The sequence below is a fragment of the Fringilla coelebs genome (assembly GCF_963513975.1).
Source record: "Fringilla coelebs genome assembly, chromosome: 6".
In the NCBI taxonomy this organism is placed as follows: domain Eukaryota; kingdom Metazoa; phylum Chordata; class Aves; order Passeriformes; family Fringillidae; genus Fringilla; species Fringilla coelebs.
In genome coordinates this window covers 49,813,858-49,838,184 of record NC_140034.1, presented here as the reverse complement: position 1 = coordinate 49,838,184, position 24,327 = coordinate 49,813,858, and the positions used below count along the sequence as shown (strand labels likewise).

General features: G+C 38.3%; 1 protein-coding gene across 1 annotated transcript in view; it reads right to left on the bottom strand.

Moving 5' to 3' along the window:
- The window catches only part of SOX6 (SRY-box transcription factor 6), a 259,381-nt gene that overhangs the window by 128,559 nt on the left and 106,495 nt on the right, over positions 1-24,327 (bottom strand). The window contains exons 5-6 of the mRNA XM_084207918.1: positions 14,645-14,817; positions 11,085-11,153 (exon numbers count right to left, since the gene is read on the bottom strand). Of these exons, the coding sequence (XP_084064044.1) occupies positions 11,085-11,153; positions 14,645-14,817 (242 nt within the window). The remainder of the gene's footprint in view (positions 1-11,084; positions 11,154-14,644; positions 14,818-24,327) is intronic.

The window sequence follows — 24,327 nt, the reverse complement described above, 5'->3', positions numbered from 1 at the left end:
CCATTATCAGCAAAAAATAAGTGTGCCACAAAAGTAATCTTCATTCTGGAAAGAACCTGGCTAAATCTGATTTGAATTGGGTTCAAATTAAAAACCTTGGTTCACAAGCCATAAAACAAAGTAAAGACTTTGTTTGAGCAGAATTTGATTTATTCCTCAATGCCCATATCAGATTTACTTGGTAACAGAAAATCAGTTTCTAGAGTTGACCATAAGCAAGCATTACCCCAGGGTGGATTTTTCCCCTTGAGCAAAAGCGATCAGAAACTCTGAGCCACTTTATCCACCTACTCTTTACAGATCAAAATGCAAAATGTTGCCGTGAAAACAAGGGAGAATATGCAAAGGTGTTATATGCTATGTATGCCACTGACATAATACTTTAATAGGATATGCTGTAATTTCCTGCAATTAATATCTTAGCAGAGCTATAAAGGCTTTTTTCCAAAATTATACCATTGCATTTACAACACTAAAATTAACGTTGTGTCAACCTTTCCATTATAAGCCCGCTTTTTCAGAGGTTTATAACTTGGCTGTAAAAATATATTCTGGCCTAAAATGTGGCATGTAAGATCCCCATTTAGAAACAGACATTTTGATTAAATAAAAAACATTATTTAAGTCTGTTTCAAGTAAGTCTTGAATGCCCTACAAACTGTGAGGGACCGCCAAGAAATGTAGGCATTCTTCAAATAAAAACTTATTTTCTCTCCACAATAAAGCCACTGTTCAAAGGATGTTTCACAGCCACAGAATTTGCTCCACATCTGCAAGGAAAATACGTGGATTTGGGCAACTGCAGACTTCAGTGAGTGTAGCCTCCCCACTTGCCTGTTTGTGTGTGACAATGGCTGTGCTTCTGGTCAGCAGCTCAGCCACATGGGACACTCAAGCTACCCAAAATGGTTTTCATTTGCGGCCAGGCAGTGGGTGAAAGGAGCAAACAAATATTTCTCTGTCTGGCTGAAGTGGATTCACTCTGGCTAAAAGCTCCGACAGAGTAAATTAAGGTAAGTGATAAGCTGACAGAAAGTCATGATAAAGAATATGATCAAGATGGTAGAGAACCGCCCTGTGAATTCTGAAACCACAGATTTCAAGTCTGTCAAATTTCATATAAGAACTGGATCGAGCCACTTCGGAAATTTAACTAAGGTGCTTAAATTAGGAACCTCGTTGTCTAATCAACAGAAGGTAATTCACAGCACCTGGACTGCTTTATATATGGAGCCAAAAGTCCTAATTCAGTCACCCAAATTAGATATCTAAAATTAGATGCCCCCAAATATCTATATGCTTTTTATTCTGCCTCAAAAGAGTGTTGTGAGGATAATACACTTCAGCTTATGAGACACTCAGATATGCAGTTACAGAGGAGATGAGTATCCTGAAAATATATCACCAATAAAATTCAATGAGATGGAAAAGGCAAAGCTAGAAATGTGATAGTAGCGTTCGTCATACCAATCACTCCTTGTCAGAGCAAAAACAAGTGCCATACCCCCACTTCTGAGTAGGGTTTATCTCTATATATTATATTATATACATTGCTTTGTCAAGTACAGAACCTCAGTCTATGCTTAGGCTATTAGGTACATATTGCCCTATTTTTTTACCTGTAGCAAGTAGCCATGCAACTCATTTGTCTACCTGATCTAGATTTTAAGCTAAACATATATTCCCCCAACTGGTTAATCTCTCATTTACAGAATAAAAATGCCTAATACATTACTTGAAAATAAAGTTTCCTAACTCAGAAGTGCCCTTCCATACTGTGTGACAGTGGTGTGTCTCAAGATGAATTTCACACTTCACCATCAACTGTGAAGTTCTTTGCTTTTATTATTTGGTGTTACAACTTTAATGGTTTCTTACGCTGTCATTTCGGGTGGGTGAATAAGATTAATTCAGCATTTCATAATGCACCATTGTATACTGTTTACATCATTTATTTTCTTTTTACTGAATGATTACAAATTTCAATTTAAAGTTAATAACATTTGGTGGGAGTTACTGCATGTGAATTAACCGTGGTGATGTCAGTGCATCCCTCTGGAATTTAAAAGATATTTCACTGTGTTATATCATGTGCCGCACAGTATATCAATTTTTATTTCCCATCCCTCAAGTGTGGAATGCACACTGTGTAACTTCTAGATTCTCAATATAGACATAATTTACCCAAGCTGTGCAAATGCCCAACTTGCTGAAGATGATATATACAAGATTTATATTAAAGACTAGTTCTTTCAAGGAAGCAAAAGCCTTGCGTACTACACAAGCCTCTATATTATCTAATTATTTGGGGAGAGGGGTTTCTAATGTTACAGACAAAGGGAAACAGCATGTAAACTGCAGTCATAAACCAATTTTTCCTTACTTTAACAACTTTAAGATTAGATAGGTAAGTCCCAGGCAAGGCCATTTATCTTCCTTGAGAACTATGCTTTGACATTTTTGTGAGTGTCTGGATTAGCTGGTTGCATAAAACAGTGAATATTAAAAATATTCATTCACTTTACTTTTACTTACATGCCATCAAGCGTATACCAAATGTTAAACAGCATCTAGTTTGCTCATTTGCTGGATTGCACATACTACTGCTTTCTTTATGTGAATTCATAATTCCTGAATGCATTCAGAGAGCAATGCACTTACTTCTTCCTTGCTGTCATGATATTAAGTATATTAAAAATAGTTTTTATGCTCAAATTGATTCAGTAATACACTTACATTCTGGAATATTCCCACTCTAAAAAATACTTTGATTCCTAGGCCAGGATTTAGTTCATCTGATAAATTTAAGTTTTTACTGTGAGATTTCAAGAAATACTTTACAATTTATTTGCTATAGGCTTTTGGCCTTTTTTATGTGGAGCTGTACTTCATCATTTTCCTGCAAGTACCTGCTTTTGCAGACAGAAATTTTGACCTCTGATATCACCACATTCCAGTCTTGCCTGTATATCTGAATATCTCCATAAATCAAGTCATTTCAATGCTAGCATTTATTAACTTTTTTCTTTTTCCAGTACCTCCTGATTAGTGCGTCAAATAGTGGAGGTGTCAGGATAAAAAAAAAAAAAATGGAAATAGAAAAAAGCAATGCAAAACTTGATTGTTTTCCCTCTTGGCTATCACGTGGTTGTCAATCATAAAAATCATCACAGGAAAAGTAACTAATTAGAAATGAAAAGCCAATATCTCAAGCAGTTCCTGTCAGTCCTGGGATATGTTTGCATGTAACACTGATGTAAGACATGAAAAAGAGCTGGCATGCCCAAATGGTTGCCTGTTTTTTCCAGCTACATCTGTTTGTCTAATGAAACAAATTACATTCCCTAAAATCCCTGCCACATTTATACCTTTGATATTCCAACCACAATACTAATATCCTAAGTCCCTCCTTGCAAGAGGTGTTCACTTCTGCAAAGCCCAGTTATGTGAGTAACAGTGAACAAGTCATCAAACACTGCCTGAGCGGGTGTTACTCAAGCAAATAAGGCTTCACAGGATCAGTCCTGTTGGATAGGCTGCCAGTTGGCACCATTTCCACTCCCAGTTATCCATTTTACTTTGTGCACATGCCACTTAGGAATGAAACTGGATTTCTGTACTGGAGCAAATAGCGTGTTACTATTGCATTATCCCAAATATTGCAATACTGAGAGAATATCATCAGACTGACAGAATGACACTAGAGAGGTTCAGAGGGGCATCACCTCTGCCAAACTCCTTGGGAGCTAGACCAGGGTGCCTGGCTCAGCCATGGCTGTTGCTCCCCACGAGGCTGGAACAGGCAGAGCACCAACCAAGAGTGACCCCCAGGCATCAGCACAGGTGGGCAGCAAATATTTGCTTGATCCTCTGGTGTTATTCAGGAGCTGGTTATAATCTGCCTCTAAATTAAAAGGGCTCAAATCATGGGCTCTTCTGTAAGTGAAGCCTGCAGAAGAAGAGTCTGGGCTGAATAGAATCAGTGAGATTTTAGCCTCTGGCTTTGGCAGAGGCACAGCTGCGAACAAGTCCTTAAGCCACTGGTGAGGATGCAGCACAGCACGCCCCAAGCAAACGAAGCAGCAGGACTTGAACTAGGGGATGCCTATGTCTTCATTTCCAATTTTAAAACACACGTGGGAGAGGGAAAGTGGGAGGACAGCTACTATCATTTTCTGCACCAACATGAGCCCAAGAAACAATGACATTTACTTTGGTTTAACTAATTTCCACACATCAGATCATGTTCGGCACCCTTGTGCCAAAGTCCTATTCTTCAAGTCTGTTGAAATACCACTTTTCGAAACATGTGTGCTAACATTTGGCCAACACCACCACAAGATCATTTTATTAACTTGTAGCTCATTTCATAGACTGCTGCTCATGTTGCTAACATATGCTATTCTACCATTTACTGCTCTATAATTAGAGAAGTCATATGAAAGAGATACACAAGGCTTAATTTTTGCATTAAATACAATTTGTTTAGACTCGGGTAGGCGAAATAAGGAAAAAAAGAGTCATATAATGAATTAGAAAACTGCAAGACAGCTCATTTAACTCTTTAAAGGTCACAGCAAAAATTTTTTAAAATACAGCTTCCCTGCCCCCCTTACGGCTGCATACAGTTTTAAGAGTCAAATCCAGAACTATATTCTGCTCTGCCAGGGTAAAACTTGTTTCCAGGGACTGAGGGCCTCAGGGGCAGAACAGCTAGCAGGATTCTTGCAAATGGGGGACCGAGGGGTAAGATCAGAAGCTTACAAGTAGCAGAAGACTATGAACCTTTTACACACTGTGTCTTTTCTGCTGCCATCACGCTGTTATGCCAAAGCATTTGTAGTATGGAAGAGGTTGAATAAAGGATAGAGAGCATCACCAGAATATTTATTATAGCATGTGCTGCTCAGAGAAGGCAAGGATGCTACATCATTTCTTTTTCCTCTCAGCTGACAGAGAAAATTCCAAGTCAGCCAGCCATGAAGATGCCTTTTACTGGGAAAAGCTGTCCGTTAACAGATCTTTTGCTTGAGAAATTATCACATAAGGACTTTAGAACTCAATAATAAGCCAGTATGTAATAATAAATAAAATATGAAACATTTGACTTTGATGTTTAGCATGTTTGTCTTTCCTCCATTGGATCAGTTTCAGGGTTCACCAGGCAAGTTAGGAGCTGGACAGGAGCCGTGGTGCCACACCTAGGGCAGAGCCCCTCAAGTGGAATCAGGGATTTAGCAGCCAGCTACAAGTTACAGGCACACAACAGCATTTCTCTCTTCCAACTGCACACAACTGCATTGCAGAAGGGACTTGGATATATATTATTTTTAATACTGAGCTGCTTAAAAAGCAGTAAAAATATATACCAGTGACGGCTGGGAATCAATTCACAAGCAAACTGGGTTTCATGGGAAATGCATCCTTTCTACTGTAAATTAATAAACTGCAGCTATAGTTTATTAAGCCACCACAATATTTTACATTTTCTACTGCCATAATCTTGACTGCTTATAAATTACAGTACTTTTACCTATTCTTTAATCCAGAAACATCATTATTAAAATGTTTGATGGAGGCTGCAGTGCATCTATCATTGCTTGTAAAAGTTAATTAGATTAGATAAAAGAAATAATTAGATTTGCATTTTTATCCTGGTTTTAAACTTCCAAAGAAGATCACAACAGTGTGCCTGTGGGCAATTAAAAACAGCATAGAGCAGTGAAATATAAAGGCAAAAAAGGTCTGTTTTTCCTAGCTAATTCATGATTGAAGATACAATTACAAAATATTTTAAGGGTTTGCTGAAGCTGGGGGCTATTCCTAGACTTCTAAGCTTTGTTTATAACTCTCTCTCTCTCTCTTTCAAGGGAGTATCTGATCTGTGTACCCTGCCAATTGAAGTATCAAATTGCTTTCAATGGCTTTATTTGGTCCTGTGCAGAGCTTGCTGGAAGGAGATCAGTTTCATGATCAATAACAAAAAAAAAAAAAAAAAAGGTAGAGGAGAATATTCCCTAGTGCTGGAACAGTACAACTGCCATTGCTTTTGCTTTAGTGTCAACACTAAATAGAGTTTACAAAGAAAGACAACCTCAGAGAGCATAACTGAGCTGACAATAACTGGATTCCAGCTTGTGCATTTTCAGCAAGCTCTCTGCAAGGAGCTTTAACCTGTCTCCAAAAGGCAATAAATGAAAGGTTCAGCTCTTAAAATTGGAGGTCAGTTACATACTTAATGGTGAAGCGTATCTTTAAATCTATTTCTACTATTATTATCCTAGCAAAAAATTAATTAACCAGGTCAGGGAGGCTGTGAAGGCTAATGTGGAATGTAATTATTCCTGATCTTTAGACATGTACTTCACATAAAGAGATAGTCCTTATTCAGCTCACCAGGTTCCTCAATTGTCAGTAGTTAATCATGGATAAGAAGAGAGACTCATTGGTTCAGTCTCTTAAGTTTTACTTATGATTCAAATGATTCTTATTCAAAGACAGTTTAAATAGTTGTAATTTTATGTTACCATTTTTTTTTGTCTGTTTATTATCACAGTAATCCCATTCAGTCTATTTGAGAGAAACAGAAAATGTAACATTTACAGGAAAGTAGAACAGCATGAATGTATAGATTAAAACTTGAAAAAATTACTATTAGGAATAATTTCTAGTGGCTGAATTAAAACAGAAGACTTACGAGAGCAGAGGAAATCAGTTTCTCTATGCAATGGAAATTGTACTGATTCAAACAGGAAACAAAATGCTCTGCAATGGCATTAAGCACAGTAAAGAGGAATAAGGTGAAGAGAAATGGACAAAAGCAGCTTGAATCATCTTTCACAGTTATCCTCATCACAGATTTCTGCAGAAAAGCTCAACCATCACTGTCCCTTTTAAAGACTTCAGATTTAGGAGTTGCTCTGAGGAAACCTGCCCACAAGGAGGAAAGCCCTAAAAACTTTCATGGCTTAAATCCACACACACCCCCATTCTCAGATGGAAATCCTGGAGCAACAGGCTCCAAGCATCAGGGCGATCCACCTCTTTTCCTCACACGGGTGTGCTGGGGCTCAGAAATCCCCAAGCCTCATTCTGAAAGGACTGAATTCTCATAATGAGGCACAGAATTCACAGAGATTTCAGGACCTCTGCTTTGGAAACATTTAAGAAGTGCATGTCTTCCCTTTTTCCAATCTAATCTTCATGATGTACTACTAAATTCCTCCTTTAACCAGCTTTTTCGCTTCTTCCTAGAGATTTTCACTTTCATAGCACAGGCTAAGAGATGCCCTTGAATTAGTCCAATTATGTTCCCTCTACTTCAGAATTAATATTTTTTATTAAAGAATCAAATGAAAAAACATGTGTTTTACAAAAATCTTAATCAACCTGAAGACTGATCTGTGAGGTCTTATTTGCCCCACATTATCTTCTCAACTTTAATTTGCACTGAAATCAATGATTCCTCTGCACAGCTCTGCAGAATAAAGAACTTAATTTGGCATACTAGATTTCCTCCCATCTCTGTGGACTCCTCTATAGAAGAGTGTTTATGAACATTATGAACATTTGAGCTGAAAAGTAATAATACACTGCATTTATTTGAAAATTTTCATTTAAGATTCTCAAAACATTACATTTAAATTGAGGGAAAGGATATGATTTGCCAAATTTCTGATAATCAGAGACAGGACTGAGGAGAAGTCCAGATTCTCACTGCTTTTAGCCAACAAAACTGCTTTCCCCAACACATGGACCCTGACAGAAACATTAGCTTCACATAGAAAGCACGAGATGATTTTGCAGAACATTTAATGACGTCTGTACTCTTGAAATTCCTACCTTTTTTGCATACACTAAGCCTAGATAAAGTGCTCTTTGCTCATAGATTATTGACAAAGTTTTGGATGCATAACAAGTCTGCAGTAAGGTGCTCCAGTAAATGGTCTCAAAACAAAACAAAACAAAAAAACCCAAAGAAAGAAACAACTTTTTTTCACCAATTAAATGAAACAAGGTGTCAAAATGATTACATAAACTGATAATATACAGCACAATATAGATAATAAATACTAGGTAATGCAAATTCTCAGTATATTTACCCAGTAGTTGTCCAGGGGAAGCATGCGTTATGTAATATAAATTATTTTAAATTTTGTATGTGGCTGACATATTATAAGCCCCTTCTAAAGCAATTTCTAATTGCTTGAATGGTTCAACTGGGTGCACTTACTCACAGAAACTCTTGTTCAAGAACTAACACTGCACCTCAGGAGAGGACAGTTGGCACGCGGCGTGTCTCATGATGAAAGCGTTGCATCAGCAGTGCCCCTCTCCCGCATCCTGGAGAACACGCTGTACTTGCCTCGAGTAGCTGTGCCATGAATAGGCCCCTGCCCAGATGGAACTGGCACCTGTGCTGCTCACATTTTGTAATCTCTTCAGAAGGGGAGTGGCAGGGAAGGGTACTACTGTTTTCTCACGCATACGAAGTGCAGATAAGAGCCCACACCATTCTCTGTAGGTAATCACTGTTTCCTGAAAATTGTTGCTCAAGAGCGTCTTTGAACAAACCTTCTAAACAAAATCAAGTTATTGGGGACAGAGCTGCAAATTCTACCAGGCCCAAATTCTAAACTGGGAATGTAAACATTTAATAGAAATTTTGTTTCCCCTTCAAGACACTGAGAGCGGAATTCACCTCATCTCTCATCAGATCTCTACACTAAAGGCATTGACACGTATGTCCTCCTTAGTTAATGCAGAGAAACAGCCATTTTAGGGAACAATTTATCTGATCTATTTTAAATATCTACTTTAGGACAAGACAAATTGTATCCTGAAACAATTCACTTAGCTTCTCACTGCTCACTACAAGAACAATCTGGATAATTAATTGAGGCAGAGTGTGCACTGCAGTTACCTGTTTTTGATACGATGAACTCCACCCAGAGTCACCAGCATGACTGCAGAACTGGCATTGAGGTTTCTTGGGAAGATGGTGGAAGAGGATCTGGGAGAACTAGCACAGCACTGTGTCTGTCACCTGCCTCCTGTTTTGCCTCCATCCCAGCTCTAGCCCTTAAGGAACTACACGTCTCAAACTGTTACACTCATAACCAATTCTACAGCAGCAAACCTACTACAAACTGCAGAGGCAACTTAGCAACTTCTGGCTGCCAAACCTGCCACAGAATTAAGACAGAACAAATAAACAAAGCAAGACCACTTGGCTCACAAGCAAATGGACTATGTGAGCTGGTGTTTAGCCTAGGAGACAATCTCCCAGGGAACTTTCTTTTAGTAATCTCCTCAAAAGACCATTGGACATTTGACTTGGCTTCTGCCCAGTGTGCTTAGTGCTTCTTACTGGAGCCTATGGTGTTCCTTGGGCCATGGGATGCCCATCAGTCTGGCTGACCAGATGGGAGAAGAAACAGTCCTCACTGCCTCAAACACACTGATTAGACTCAGGGAAATTTAAAATCATAAATAAATAAAGAGGCCAAACCACTGAGGAGCTGTGGCATGAGTGTTATATATTGGCAAGAATTTGGAAGCCAATACAGGGACAAGTCACCAAGAAATAGTTTAGCTCGAATGAGCAGAGTAACCATTGAAACACTTCTTTGCATATACATCTAGGAAAGGATGGGAAAGAAAAATTGTGGAGGGTTCAGCACTATGTAAGAGGAAAGTTGGAAGCGAATGAGAAAACGAACTTTCAATCTATCCTAGAATGAATTCTAAGACCATATTTCCCTGGAGATAGTGGAAGGGTAAAGCTACTGGAAAGTATTGACTAAAGTGAAATATAAAGTACCTTTGAGCTTTTTACTACAGAGCGGGTATCCCAGCCAAACGTGCCTACGATTCTCCAAAGAGAAACAAAAAAAAACTAGTCATAATTCCTCTGTTTCCTAATTTTTAAAGGAATTTGAAAAATTAGGGATTTCTCATAAAGATAACACTACTGTTCTGTAGACTTAGCTAGGTTTCAGTCTTAGCTTTTTTATATTATTCTTTGCTTCCTGAAGCCAGACTTGCAAATAAAAATTAGAGAAGATGGTGTATTTTTTCCTTACACTATTCTTTCTAGTTCCTTACACTGTTCTTTTTTCCTTACCCTATCTCTTTCATCCTTGATGAACACCTAATATGAACACACGGTCTCTTAATAGGCAACAACAATAATGGTGCTTTATAATTCAATTGTGTCTCTCATACGAGGTATTAACACATCTATATTTGTTAAATAAAGCCCTTAGAAGTGTAACTGAGACTGCATTACAACATTTTCAAAAGCATTTACAAGCATTCCTTTGGGATGAGGGAAAGAAAAACTTCAGTTTTGGCATCTAGTAACATAGCAATCTGCTAATTAAGGAAAAGAAATGGATAGCCCAAGCTTATAAGAAATGATTGGCAGCACAATCATCTGTCAGACCAAATTGAAATATTTCAATCAGTGAACAGGCCCATGGAAATGCTTTCAAAGTGGGAAGCAGAGAAGGTAACACAGTCACATGCCAACAATGCCTCTGCATCCGTGTCACTCCCTGCCCACGTATACTTGCACAAAATTAAAACATGTTCTGAGTACAAGTACAGATAATTAAATATCTCCAGAACACTTCCAGATCCACAAGGGTATAATTATTCCAAAGGCACCTGGAACACATATACCTGTGGGTCTTTGTACATGAGCAGACTGGTGCCAGGGACTTAGTACTGCTTCAGTGTCTCAATTTTGCCTTTGTAGAACACAGAATTCCTCCAGCAATAACTGAGATTCTGTTTTTACTTCACACAATGCAAGTCAAACTGATTGCAGATTTCAGAATTATGACAAGATGGTGAGATTTAAAAATAGTTCATAACTTTCAGAAGAAAACTTTGCCTATTAACGTTCTTTGCACCAAAAAAGATGTCTGACAATAACTTTCTGGGACACAAGGAACTACCATAAAGAGCATCTTTACTCAGGCTTGTTAGTAAAGCATGTGGCTGCTTTATTTTAGACCCTTCCCTCTCCATAAATGGAACTTAAGTATAATCAGAAGAGAGCAATAAAACACACTGACCTGAATTTGCTGCTGCAGTAGATTGATTTTGTGCTGCTGTTGCAGAAGTTGCTGCTGTTGTCTTGCAATCTATTAGAAATAAAATTTCCATTAAATTAAAACAGCAATATTGAAATTTCAATACTATTGACTGAAAAACATGATATTTGTTATTCTTTATTATATTTTATTAAGCATATTATTTTTTTTTTAAATGGGGCATCTTTTAGAGGCAAATTTAAATGCAACATAAAAATCTACTTAGTAAGAGATATATATTTTAAGCAGTTAGACCTTAGCCCTGAAAAGCACAGAAACATGGGTTTATTTGTGTGCATGTGAATAATCTCATCACTATTCAACAAAGCATTTAAGCCTGTGGTGATCTGTAACTGTGATGCATTACTGTTAGCTACAATGGGAATGGAACACATGCTTAAATTAAGTGCTTTTCTGAATGGGGATGGGATTACGCAGGTGCTTAAGGTTAAACATACATTTCCCTGCTTTGCTGAACTGGAGCCTTAGCTGGTGTTTATAGATGTTTCACTATTCAGCACAAGCTCCTAGGGTAAGCTTCTCTGACTTTCTCCACAATGAGCAGCACATTAGTACTCTTGCAAATCTCAAAAATCATCCTTGGAGCTACTTAGCGAAGCAGAGCCTTATTCTGTGTAAAAGCAGTACCTGGTGCTCAGCAACTCATCCTCCACACAACCCTATGAAATATGCAGATATTCTTACCCTCATTTGGTAGAGCCAGTAGGGGATCTGGAGGATAAAGATGTACCCTATCCCTTCTCTAACACAGGTGGCGAAAAGCAAATGTTCAGGGTGAGGAACACTAAGAGACTGGTGAGAATTTGCTACAGATACTCTATCTACCTCTCTGATTCCCACAAAATCATCCTGCTGGAGCAGAAGGGAATTAGGATCCTAGACCACAGAGCTGCTCCCTGCAATGGGTGATGTGGAAGGCAGCCACTGAGGAGAAGCCACAGGGAGCTGGGGGAACAACTGGACTTCTGCTTTAGAAGGGCAACAGTGCAGCAGACTGAAATTAGAACAAGATTTGTGTTTCCTGGAAATCCCAGTCTCAGCACTTCTGCTACCTTCATTTCTTAAGTATAATTTCCCCTCCTATAAATATTTATCTAGAGCAGAGGAATCACATAAAACAGCAAGAAGCCGGTGACAAAGGTATTTTGGTCACTCCAATTCACTGTTTCTCTTTTGGCAAAACCCTCTTGGGCTCCTTCCCTAACATCTTCTGAGCACACTTACTCTGTTATAAACAGAGAAAGCTAAGTAAAATGTTTTTATGATAAAAAAATGACAGGAATGTATAAAGGTTGGTTTGGAAATAAGCAATCACATAGTTTTAGTGAAAACTGTTCAGATTAACTCATAAGGAATTTGCAGTCACATATTAACGGCTTGTAATTGTGCACGCACAGAGACCAAGGCTGTCATTTCCTTAATCTCTCACTGTCACATGGAAATAACTCCAAGTTTTTCAGTTAAAATTCACTTTTGTAAGAGAAACCAACTCAAAATTCATATGTATTTTAAGTCTTGTACACGGCCTCAAGGAGGCAAATGAAAGTCGACATGATTCTGGAGCTGGATGAAGGCAAAGGGCCACAAGAAGATGGAGTCAAGCAACTCTCACAGATCACACCACCAGTGCTTGTAACAGAGCTCAAACTCCTTTCAGGAGCCTGGTGTTCAAACAGATCTGGATGAACCTCCCAGGCAAGTCAATAAAATACAGTGAGTGAGAACTGAATGAGGAGAGTAAAGAAGGGAATCAAAGAGAGCTGGCTGTCCCTGTGCCCAGGTAGCCCAGGGGCAGGTCCTAGAAGCTCAGGTAGCTGTTGTCAGCACAGTGACCAGCAGTGGTGCCTGTGCTTGGTGAAACAACCCTAATGGGGACAGTGCTATATGGAATATTTAAAACCTCTATGGGTGCTGGAGTTAGCACTTTTAGTGAGCAACACACCAATTGTGGGACTCCATCTTAGAAGTGCAATGCTTGTAACTAAAGATAAGGTCTGTCAGGTTTTTATCCACATTGCCCCTTCTGCTGAAATGCCAGCAAACGTAAAAATGGTTACAGTGTGCAGCTTCACTGTGAAATGATACAGAGCACGGAGCTGCATTGTGGGCCACTCTCTCTCAGTGCTGTACCATTTTTTCACAGGTACACAGTACCCTACATCCAGTATTGTTTGGAGCTGCTGATGACCTGGCTGCAGCTTAACACAGTAAACCACAGCCAAGACAAGGAGGAGGCTTTTGTTTACATGTGCAAAGGAACAGATCTGCCAGGGTTCTGGCTGCTTGTGAACAGCTTTTTGTACCTGCATGCACAATGTAGCACCATTTGAATAGGCATTTCCTGCTGAAAACAAGAAATATACCATGGAGCATCTAATCTCCAAGGTTCCTCTTCGCTGGAGCACTTCTGTGATAGAAAATGTACCCAAGACCCTGCAATGCAATTACCATAGCATCGTCTTGATGTATAGGCTTGACACAGTAAAGTAGGGTACACAAGCACCATGTGGCTCAAATTCTGAATTTTATTTGCCTATCGGTTGAGCTACATGCTCGCTTCATTGAGCATGACAACCTAGTTTTAAGTGTCATTTAATTTTCATTTTGAAATATAATTACAAAGTGTTCACTGTAAGATATCACTCGTCTGCAAATGTGTCAAGATTAATTTGTGCTAGCTTATTCACAAGTGTCAATAGTTAATTACTGTGTCATCTCTAGATGGCTAAATGACATTCTAACTTCTGATTTTTTACAGTGTTCCTTTATGTTATTTTCCATTAGGGGATGAGTCCATATTCCTACGTGTGGGCAAATACCCAAGCACATAAAATACCAGACGTCACAACTCATTAAAATCAACAGAGCATACATTGCTGTATATATCCTATAAAATATATTTAACTGAAAAGATAATTCTAGTAATAATGTCAGATTCTTAAAAACCACACATTAATTTGGATCTGTCGGATCTAATGCCTAGGGGACTAGTGCATGGGATCATTGTTGTTGCACTTTCCTTCAATGAGAAGAGGACAGCTCATTGGACAACTGCATCTTTAAACCAAACAAATAATCAAGGGAAAAAAAAAAAACAACAAAAGCCAAAAAAGACAAAACAAGGAAAAAAAAACCTCTTCACAACCTCAATGAACAAATCAAACCTTACTTATGCAAGGTATTTAAAGGTTTGAGCATGCTTAAGGGTTTTTGTTTCATCATTTTCATTTCAAAAAGAGAAAGTGTTAAATAATGGTTATAGTCTGGCTTGTTCATAACTCTCAAAATTGCATCTCAGTGCAAGAACTTTGAAATCTATCATCCACTCCTCCCTTTTTGTTTTTTTAGGGTCCTATAATATTCCCTCTTTCTGGAAAAACATCTAACTTCTGCAGATATTTAAGCTCTTTTAACCAAAAAAAAAAAAAAAACCACAAAAGGAAACAACAGCAGGCAGAGCAGAGTTTGTGACAAGCATTCTGCATGAACCATTTTCACAGGTTTCCTTCTTGGAGCCTCACCTGTTCTTGCTGTTGGCGAGCAAGGTCCATTTGCTGCCGTTGTTTCTCGATTTGTGAGGCTGCCAGCTTTTTCTGCTCATCGTGGGCAGCCAGGAGCTGCTCCCGTAAGCTGATCAGCTGGGTGATCATAGTGGAGAGCTGGCGCTCTTTTTCTGCCAGGCTTTCTGGTGTACCTAAACGTGGGGGAAAGATGGACTGTAAATATGAGGTAGACAATATTTACAAAGCAATTTTTACCCCTCCAAAAAAATGGCTGCATCACCAATGTGCTTTTTTCAAACAGCAGCTTGGATATATTTTCTACTAACAAATCTCAAAAGGATGTAACACGTAGATTTGCTGTGCTCTAAGCAGGGGAGGATGTAACAGAAATGGGGGCAGAAAAGATATAGAATATTTCCTTTTTTCTGGCAGGGATTTATTCTGTATGAATCCCTGGATCCATCTAAATCTGCCCACTGTGATAAATACATCGATAGTTGATCAGACATAATTTTACCTCAGTTTATATATTTTCACATTTTTTCACTTCAAGTATGTAAAAATGCTAAAACAGAATGTAAAAGATGCTGTTTGGTGGAAGAAGCAGTTTAAGAATTTATTGATAATTTCTCCAAAATACCCATATATCTGGTAGGTCATTTAAGTAAATGTAAGCTATGGTTGTGGAATTTGTATTAAAAATGAACTTTACTTTTCCTCAAGAGAAATGGCTAACCTGAGAAAATAGCTTAAGAATTTTCATTTAACTTTCAAAGTTTACTCTGCAGAGAGCACTTAATTAATATGAAACTACGGTACATTTATTCTTTGCACTAATGATGCTTAATGGTCTGTTTATGGGCAAATTGCATGGGTCTCATAAGTGGAGAGTACAGGGTCCTTTTCCAAATCAATCTGAAAATATCCCACCTTATATAGGAACATATTACTCAGTCAGAAACAGCAATGTCTGCTCCTATATTTGAGCCATACAATACATTTCCTTTTGTGAGCACCTCAGAATCAGAGGTCTATAAGAGATAATATAAATACATCAAGGTAGAAGTCCAAGAATCTTGGAAGATCATCTGAAAGAAGTTTAGAGATGGAAGGGGGATAAATAAAGCAATTTAAAGTTGTAAAGTAGAACTGAAAATCCGAGAAGAAGAAAACCAAATCAAGAATTATCCAGGTCTATGGTCTGCCACTACAGAGTGGCACTATGAGAAGTGGCACAAAAGAGAGTATTCAGAAACTTCCTTTCCTCTGTTTACAATAGAGGACTGTGATAAAGAAGTCACTGGACTTTCAAAGAAGAAGAAAAGGTGTGAGCAACAGGATCTGGGAGGGAATGGAGAAACAGTCACAAAATTATGACTCCAACTTCTTCCCAGGAATAAGATGGATATCTTGTATCCAACAGGAGAAAAAAGAGGCTGACAGGTTTCATAAGGAAAAGGAAGACAAAAGAGGCTCCTTCCAAGAAGGTGACAAACCCAAGATTATCCACTACTTATATTGTGGGGCCAGTATGATCCCTACAGAGAATTTCATTTCCAAAAGCAGCTTTAAAGAAAACCTCTATCTGAAATTGCTTTGTATGGAATAAAGGCAACTGCATGGCTTAAGTCATTCACTCTGAACAAACTCTGAGAAACAAAGGGTATCTCATTTTCTGTACATTTATTAATTGCATTTAGCAATGCAAAGTACTGAAAAAGATTCAATTTCTTATTCACTATTAAGTATCTTAGTTTCAAATGAGTTTCCAAGAACCTGATGTTTCCCAACCCTTTAATGCCTAATGTACATCCAGTACACATGTGACACAGGTCTCCAGAAGAAGAAAAATGTGTAAATGATGTTGCAATAGAAATTTTAGAAAGGGTTGATAGCAATTTCCTTAGTCACAGGAGGAATGATGCATGCATGAAATTGAAACTGAAGGACACTCCTACCCAGACCAACTCATTGCAAAATCTTAGTGTGATAGGAGTGACTGAAGCAATAGAAGGGTTCTGTGCAAAAAGCTGTTACAAGTCCAAAACAAATACAAAATGATTTTTGAAAGTAAGCTTAGGCAGCTGTGTGGCCAGGAAAGTGCCTGCCCTGGAAGTACTGCCTTGCCAGGATCCTTCAGCATGTACTGAGCTCCAAGCTGACAGCTGCTCAATTCTGTGCAACTTCACAACAGACCTACCTTAACCCTCCTAAACTGTGTTATTAGGTCTTGAGGATTTTTCAGCATGGTTCAAAGGTCATTTAGGTGGTTTTGAATTCATTTCCATAGGTAAAAGACTCTTCTGCCAAAGCAAAACTCCCCCGCCCATTGTGACCAGAAGAGATCAACCACTCCACCCACCGATTTTAGAAAGCCAGTGGGAAACAACCTGCTGCCTCAGATGATACTTATTGTCCTCCCCTGCCACCTGGGAAACAACAGCTTGAGATTTTCACATCTGTCAAGCAGCTTTGGCATCATAATACAAGCCCCTGAGCTTACAGTCATAAAATATTTTACACACCCAAAGCAGATATTAATCTCCCACTCCATTTCCATATTAGTCTGTATAGCTTGTACTTGCCCCATAACACAAGTAGAAAACCATCACAAAGAGTGCCTGCAAGGTTACAAAATGTTGTTGTTTTGTTAGGATTTCTTAGAATCCTTTTATATAGTTGCCACAAATTTACAGTCTGTCTTTCTTTCCTTCCCTTTTCCCTCTCTTTCTCTGATTTTTTTTACAATAGCAGGCAGAAGTAACTGTTCTTATTCAGGAATCCACAGCAATTGTTTTTCTTTCCTTTTCCCTCCCCCGAGAAACACATCTGAAATAAATGACCCCATTTAAAGTACTCTGCTCTTTAATTTGTACCCTGTTATGTAATCCAGCAACAGAATAGAACTGATGACCACAAAATGTACACTGCGCTCCTGGAAAATCACGAGACCTCCATGAAGCTGCAGGACACCTAACCAAGAACAAGCATAAGATGAGAATGTTGTTGTATGAACAGTGTGTGTGTATGAGGGGGAGGCATAATTTAATTTTAGAGTGGAAAATCCCGACCATTATTTTACAGTTTAAATACCAATAAAAACCAACTTGCTTAGAATGCAGACCAGATTGAGCTGATCTGGCTGGGACAAGAGAGGTCATCAGTAGCTGTGTGCCATCATCATCTGTTTTGCATCCACTTACTGTAGCGAGCAATGAGATTCCTAAACTCATTACCAGCAAATAAACTTCTGCTGCTGACTGAAAATATCTATAAATAAAATAAAAATACAGCTATCTGTAAAATGTATTTGCCATAAAAAGAGATAAAACAAAAAGCTTAGTAAAAAATGAACAGTAAATATGCCAGCTTCCATGAAATATTATATACCACAGCTCTCTCTCTGTTCTAATCCTATTCTCTTACTCCAAAGACAGCAGTGCATTTTTTTCCATGGGGTCTTCCTTATCCCCAAAACACATCTGTCTTGAGTTTCTCTCAGATTTGTCAGGTGGATCAGTGCTCCCCAGGGCCTGCTCCATCTGAAGTATTTTAATTTGACTAAACACCTGATTTATTTTATCTCTCCGATGAGAAAGGCAGTTTGTCTTAATAGAGCCTGTCAGCCCACAGTCCCATTCACAGCAATTTACAGGCAGCCAGGGATGCTGGAAAAGAAGAGTGCTGTGATTCTGTATTTTATCCTCCTCCAGAAAGCACCTAAAAGCAGCTATTCACTGCTACTGCATGTGGCATTTTAGAACTGAATTAGCTTTTTATTCAAGTAACTACACTTGTTGTGAATAGCTTATCTGTAAAATTGCTACATTCACTACTGATTTTATTAACCTTTGGCTCTATCACAAAATGGTCTTCAGTTAGGAAAGACCTTTAAAATTGACACATTTTTCTTAGGGGCCTTTATTTCAGTGACTACAAATATACTGAATTTGATCCATTGACTCCCTTTACCAGCAGTATTTAAAATTTTGAGTGTTGGTGGGAAGCTGATACTCTTTAAGGACTTCTTTTTAAAATGGAGATGTGTCAGTCTCATCAAAAGTTCAGAAAAATAATGTTATTATTTCCGAGAATACTTTGGGTATATCCCTACCTTTGTGATAAAAATCTGGTTGCAGTAATATTTTAATTTTTTCCTGTGTGCTTATTGTTTTACTCTTTATTTTGGATTTCAGCTCATATTGAGATAAAATATTCAGGTTGAGGAGAACTAAGGCATCAAAGAGAACTCTTGACTTTTTGAAATTCTGGTCATAGGTCAAACTAATCAGGAGACAGAAAATAAAAAGTAGCTATAAATCTGCTGAAAAAGAGAGAAGAGTTCAACTTGTGGTTTAAAATTACATTTAGAAAGAATTCTGCTTGTGGCAAAACTCTATCTACTAGAAGCAACTAGAATACTACACGATTTCTGGTACATTCAGTAACAGAAAGAGCATCATGTGTCTTACACTGCATTTAATAAAAATCATAAACCCCATCCTGAATTTTACCTACTTAAGTTTCTTTTAGTATTGCAAAAAACCAAAAATTTAAAAACCTAGTATCCTGAAAGTACAGCTATACAATATAATTAAAGTTCCTATATCCACTACTGGTTTACCACCTTTTAAAACTCCTGTTACCTTTCACAACCAATTCAGTCTATATACAGATGTAGCTGCATGTAAGCAAACACTGCAGGCTTCTCAATGTTATATTTCTTACTGTCCTTGGGGCAAGCTGTCCTGAGGTAGAGACAGAGTAATAACTGCTGCTAAGGGGAAAAAAAGAGACAGGCATAACAAAAAATAGACTTCTAGGCTTACGTAGCATAATTTAAACTAATCTCTCTGACTCTCAGGAAAAGAAAACGAGGTAAAACCACATATTCTATCAAGTGAATAAAAGACAAAGTATTGGAGTCATAAATAAAAGAAAAATTTTATAGGCATGATCCGTAGCTTGCTAAAGTAGGGTTCCTAGCTGTGACACAAAATTACTGTGGGTTCTTAAATGTGTCTTAGTGTCCCAACATGTAGACAAAGTGAAACACTACCAATCAGAGGTTTTTATGCCTGGTTAGTTAATGTTTCTGAAGTGCTTTGAGATCTTTGCATGGAATCTCTACACAGCTGCAAAACATTATTGGTTCTCTTGAATTCTGTGATTAGTGTAAAACATGACAAATATCATCCTTGTTTATGCACTGCATCTAAACTAACTTTTTCTCCATATGCTTACAGGAAATACAAATTAATAAATCACAAATCATTACTCCTGTAACGTTTACAGAACACACACATTGTGTGACTTTTATGAAATCAGGAGGCAGCAATGCAAGAAAGAAGTGTGGACTTTGCCAGAAGCTAAGTAGGGCTTTAAATCACATAACTGCAGGTCCAAAGTATCATCAGCCAAAACAGTTCAACCAACAATCAAAAATGATTCTGAATCAAGTTTAGCAATTCCAGCCTTTTTTTTTCTTTTTTTAACAAAAGCCCTTGTGACTCAATCCCTCTGTTAGACTGGAGAGAATTTTATTATTTTATGGACATGGAAAAGAAAGCAAGAACACAATGCTAGACATAAAAGAAAGTGTATTTGATCTTAGCTTCCCAGAGATAACCTGGTTAAACCGTTCTGTCTAACACTGCAGTCTGCAGCACACATCAGATGGGCTGTGATGTTTCCACTTCACAGGCTCTGTCCAGCATTTAGCATTTACCCTTTCTTGATTGGGTCACCTTCTAAATGCCACAAAATAGGGCAGCAAAAGTCAACAAAAATAAACAGGAAAAACAGAAGAAAGTAACAATCTAATGGAAGGGCTTTGGAGATAAAAGTCACTTTGTGAGGGCTGCCTGACTAAGGAGCCCCCTTGCCATTGCAACAGCATCTAATTTGAGTTCTAACTCCAGCAGCAGTTTAAAAAGCTTCCACTCTAAAGGGCCCCAAGTGTATCATAAAGATAAAGCATTTCAGTAGAAAACAGCCACAAAGACCTCTATTATCTTATCAGTCTTTGGTTACAACAGCTGAACCAATATGACTAAGTTCTGAAAGACTTTCCCCCCCCCCGCTTCTTTTTTTAACACTAGAATACTGGAATTTCTTTATTTCATGATCAGTTAGCAATTGTTGGTGTTCCCATATGCTACTGTCCCGTTCTTAGTCAATAAAAAGTTTTATAAATGCTCCCATTGTGCTTTGTAGCATCCCAGTGCAGAAAGCAGCGCAGCAAACATGTCCAGCATGAAAAACACACCGGATATTTTCTCTTGGGAAGGTGTAAGATCCCTCCCCTCCCTTATGTCTCAAAATGATTCTGCATTTTCAGCTTTGAGCAAGGAAATTTTACTACCAGATGTCCACAGACAGTAATGGGAATTAATATTAGGAACTACTGAAAATATTCTGTAGAGAAAAGTATGTCAGATTTTGAAAAACAAAAAAGAGTTTCAACTAGTTATACTTTATGAGGAAGATGAAAATGCTTTACTGATAATCCACAAGTTTGCTCCTTATTCCATATATACTCAAACTCACACATTGCAGCAATTGCTTAGGTGGGAGCAATTTGGAATGACTTGCAGAACAGCAGACTTTTAAAACAATCTTGTACTTATCATGGCCCTGCCTTTCTTGGATTAGCCAAAAACAGACAAATAGCTGAGCGAACATGAAACCAACTCAGCAAGGCCATGCTGACCCTTCTTTGTCACATGTCACTGTGCCCACAGACGGACAGGGCAAGGACAGAGCCCCACAAGCACCGCCCTGGCTTTGGCTGAGCTGAGCTCAGAGCCAGCACTGGGCTCCTGCACCCCTTGCCCTTGAGCTTGGCTCATCCCAAGGCTTTGATCCCATCCACAGCTCCAGATCTCTGCCTGACACTGAGCTGGGCACAGGAGCCCTCACAGGCACCTCAGAGTATTCATGTTCAACTGAGCCCCATCCAACCACCTACAGCTTCCTGCTCTGTTGTTTCTTCCCTCCTCAAAAGAATTTGATGGATTTATTCCTTCTTCAACCATCTCAGCACCGTTTATTCTGCATTAAGAACAAGCCACAAGAAGGTCTATAGCAATCCAGCTGAATATTTCCCCTGAAGATTTGCCATCACCTGGGGCAGGTTTACCTGCCATAGTATGTCCAGCAAATCTTGTCCCTTTAGCTTTACTCCTCCAAATAACTTTCTTTTTTTTCTCACACATTCACTGGACTTTTTGCTCTTGCATGGCTTCCTAGAAATTCTCATGTGTTTCCTGAGCAATGCCTTCCATTCAGAGGTTTTCTTCCTTGACTGCTTTCCACAGCAGTTCCAATCAAAGTAAAACAATACACTCAGAAACACTGCAGTGACTGGACCAAGAGAAACTGCTCCCAGGTTTCTCTCAAACAGCCCCATTGCTGTCAGAGCTGGGTGCCAGGCAAAGCTTTGGACTGAGTTCCTGCTCAGCTCCTGGATCAGCACAATGAAACTGCACCATTTCAGCAGTGTGGTGAATCTACAGTTGAGTCCTAAAATGTAATCCACGTCAGGAATGCAGGAAAGAATGTGATGTTAGCCAGAGCTTCGACCTCCCCCTCCTCCAAAGCAGTGCCCAGCAAAAAGCAGAATTCCAGCAAGTCTCTCGGACTCCTTACTTCCTTTCACACACATGAAAAGAAGAACTCTGTCTGACATAAGCCTTATAGGACTTCAAATATGCTTAGAGATTTTGTCACTATCTCACAGATACAATTTAATTTTACTATTGTGTTCCATTTTAAAAATCAATTAAAAACATAAATAAAACCCACTTTGGCTCATTTCTTAGAATTTCTCTCAAATCCTGAAGAAATTGTAAATTTGTACTCTAAATGATATTAACAGTACACACTAAGTGTTAATTCATACGTGTGCACACAGAAGGAAGATAATGAGTTTTGGAATATGTTATTTGTAGGGTTTTTCAGCAGCGAGTAGGGATTTGGTTGCAAATGGTTTAGTGCTTTCAGTAGGTTTAGAAAAGTTTCATATATACTCAATATGAACTGTTCAGAGTCTATATAGGAAAAATGTGATATTGCTGGATATAAACAGAAAAATGCATATTATACATTACAATTAAAAACTAATAGACAACCTGCTGCTGTTGAGTTAGAATATAAGGATATAGCAGAGGCCACAGGCTATCAGCAATCTGTGATACAAACACTAAAATATGAGATAAAGAGAAAAATTAGCAATTTTAACTGAGTAGACCATAATCCAGGGCATAGCACATCAAAATAAAATTAACATGGTGGTGTTAGATAGAGAGTAAAGTTCACATGATTAATATTATTATTGATTCTAATACTTGATTCCAGTGCTTTCAAAGTAGAAAAAAAAAAATACAAATGAAAATAAAGATGGCCTATCCATTTAAGGCACTCATTCAGGACTTGAGAGATGAAAAAATACCCTGACCCTTCAGCTTCAGATTTTTCCATTTACACACAGATCATAGAGAGGGAAAGGGAGGAGGATAATAGGCTGAGGTTATCAACAGCAAAGATTACAAACTATACTTGTGGGCCACAGACAGAAATAGTATATTAGGAAAAAAAAAAGATAAAAACAAACAAACAAACAAAATCTAACCATCATTTACTTATACAACAGTTCCTCCTCTATAGAAGAAAAATCCACACTGAGATATCAGGAGCTGTGCCAATAAGAATAGCAGAAATACTCCAATGTCATAGTGGGAATAAACTTCCAGCATCAGAACCATCTCTGTGCAAACATCCCACGTGGATGGTGTTTACCAGCTTTTCTTGGGGACATCATTATGGTAAGTGAAAAAGCACAAGACTGGTTTTGTTCTCCATATCAGAACACACATTAAGCATAAGCAAAACTAGCAGATCAAAATGTCTTCCTTCAGAAGAGCAGGGTCGTAAACATGGTTTAAAAGTTAAATCCTTTGATTTTCTCGTTTGCAAGAGCTGTAAAACTAACTTCAAGCCAATAGTCCTACAAGGATTTAAGTTGTCACACAGCAAAACAGAGAAATGGGGATATCTGAAGCTTTTCCTTCTGATAATGGGACACAAATATTAAATATCAGAAAAAATCAAGTCCCACAGTAAATATAATGATTGTTGCTTCTTCATTACAGGGGTCAAAACCTTCAACAGAAACACCCTGTATTTCCAATGGCGTGAGAGCTGATCCCCATGTTCCCACAAACACCAAGTGGAGCTAGTTGCTCACCTTCCCTAATATCTTATCTCTGAACCTGACTCAAAACACAGGGATACTTTCATTAGTTTTGCCTAAATTTTGTAATTATGGAAGGAAAAATAGCAGACTTGTCAAACAGAATTCAAAAAAACCTCGCCTCAGTTTCTAGAAAACATACTGCATTAGGCATATCCCAGGTTTAGGTCTGAGACTGCTTTTTCCTGACAGCATCATTTGGCATAAAAAACTGTGTACTCAGTATTAGACATTTTAAATGCACTTTCTTATTAAACTCTCTCCATGAGCTGTTTATAGTTTAATGTGAAGCTACAGATGTAAAACTGAGAATGAAGTGCTTACACAGAGAAATACTGCCCAACCTTTCACAAGAGCTTCCAAGGAATTCCAACACAACTGCATTTTTTCCTAAACATTATTTTGTTTTCTGGATAGGTTTTTCCATTTTTATTTAGGTGAATGAAGT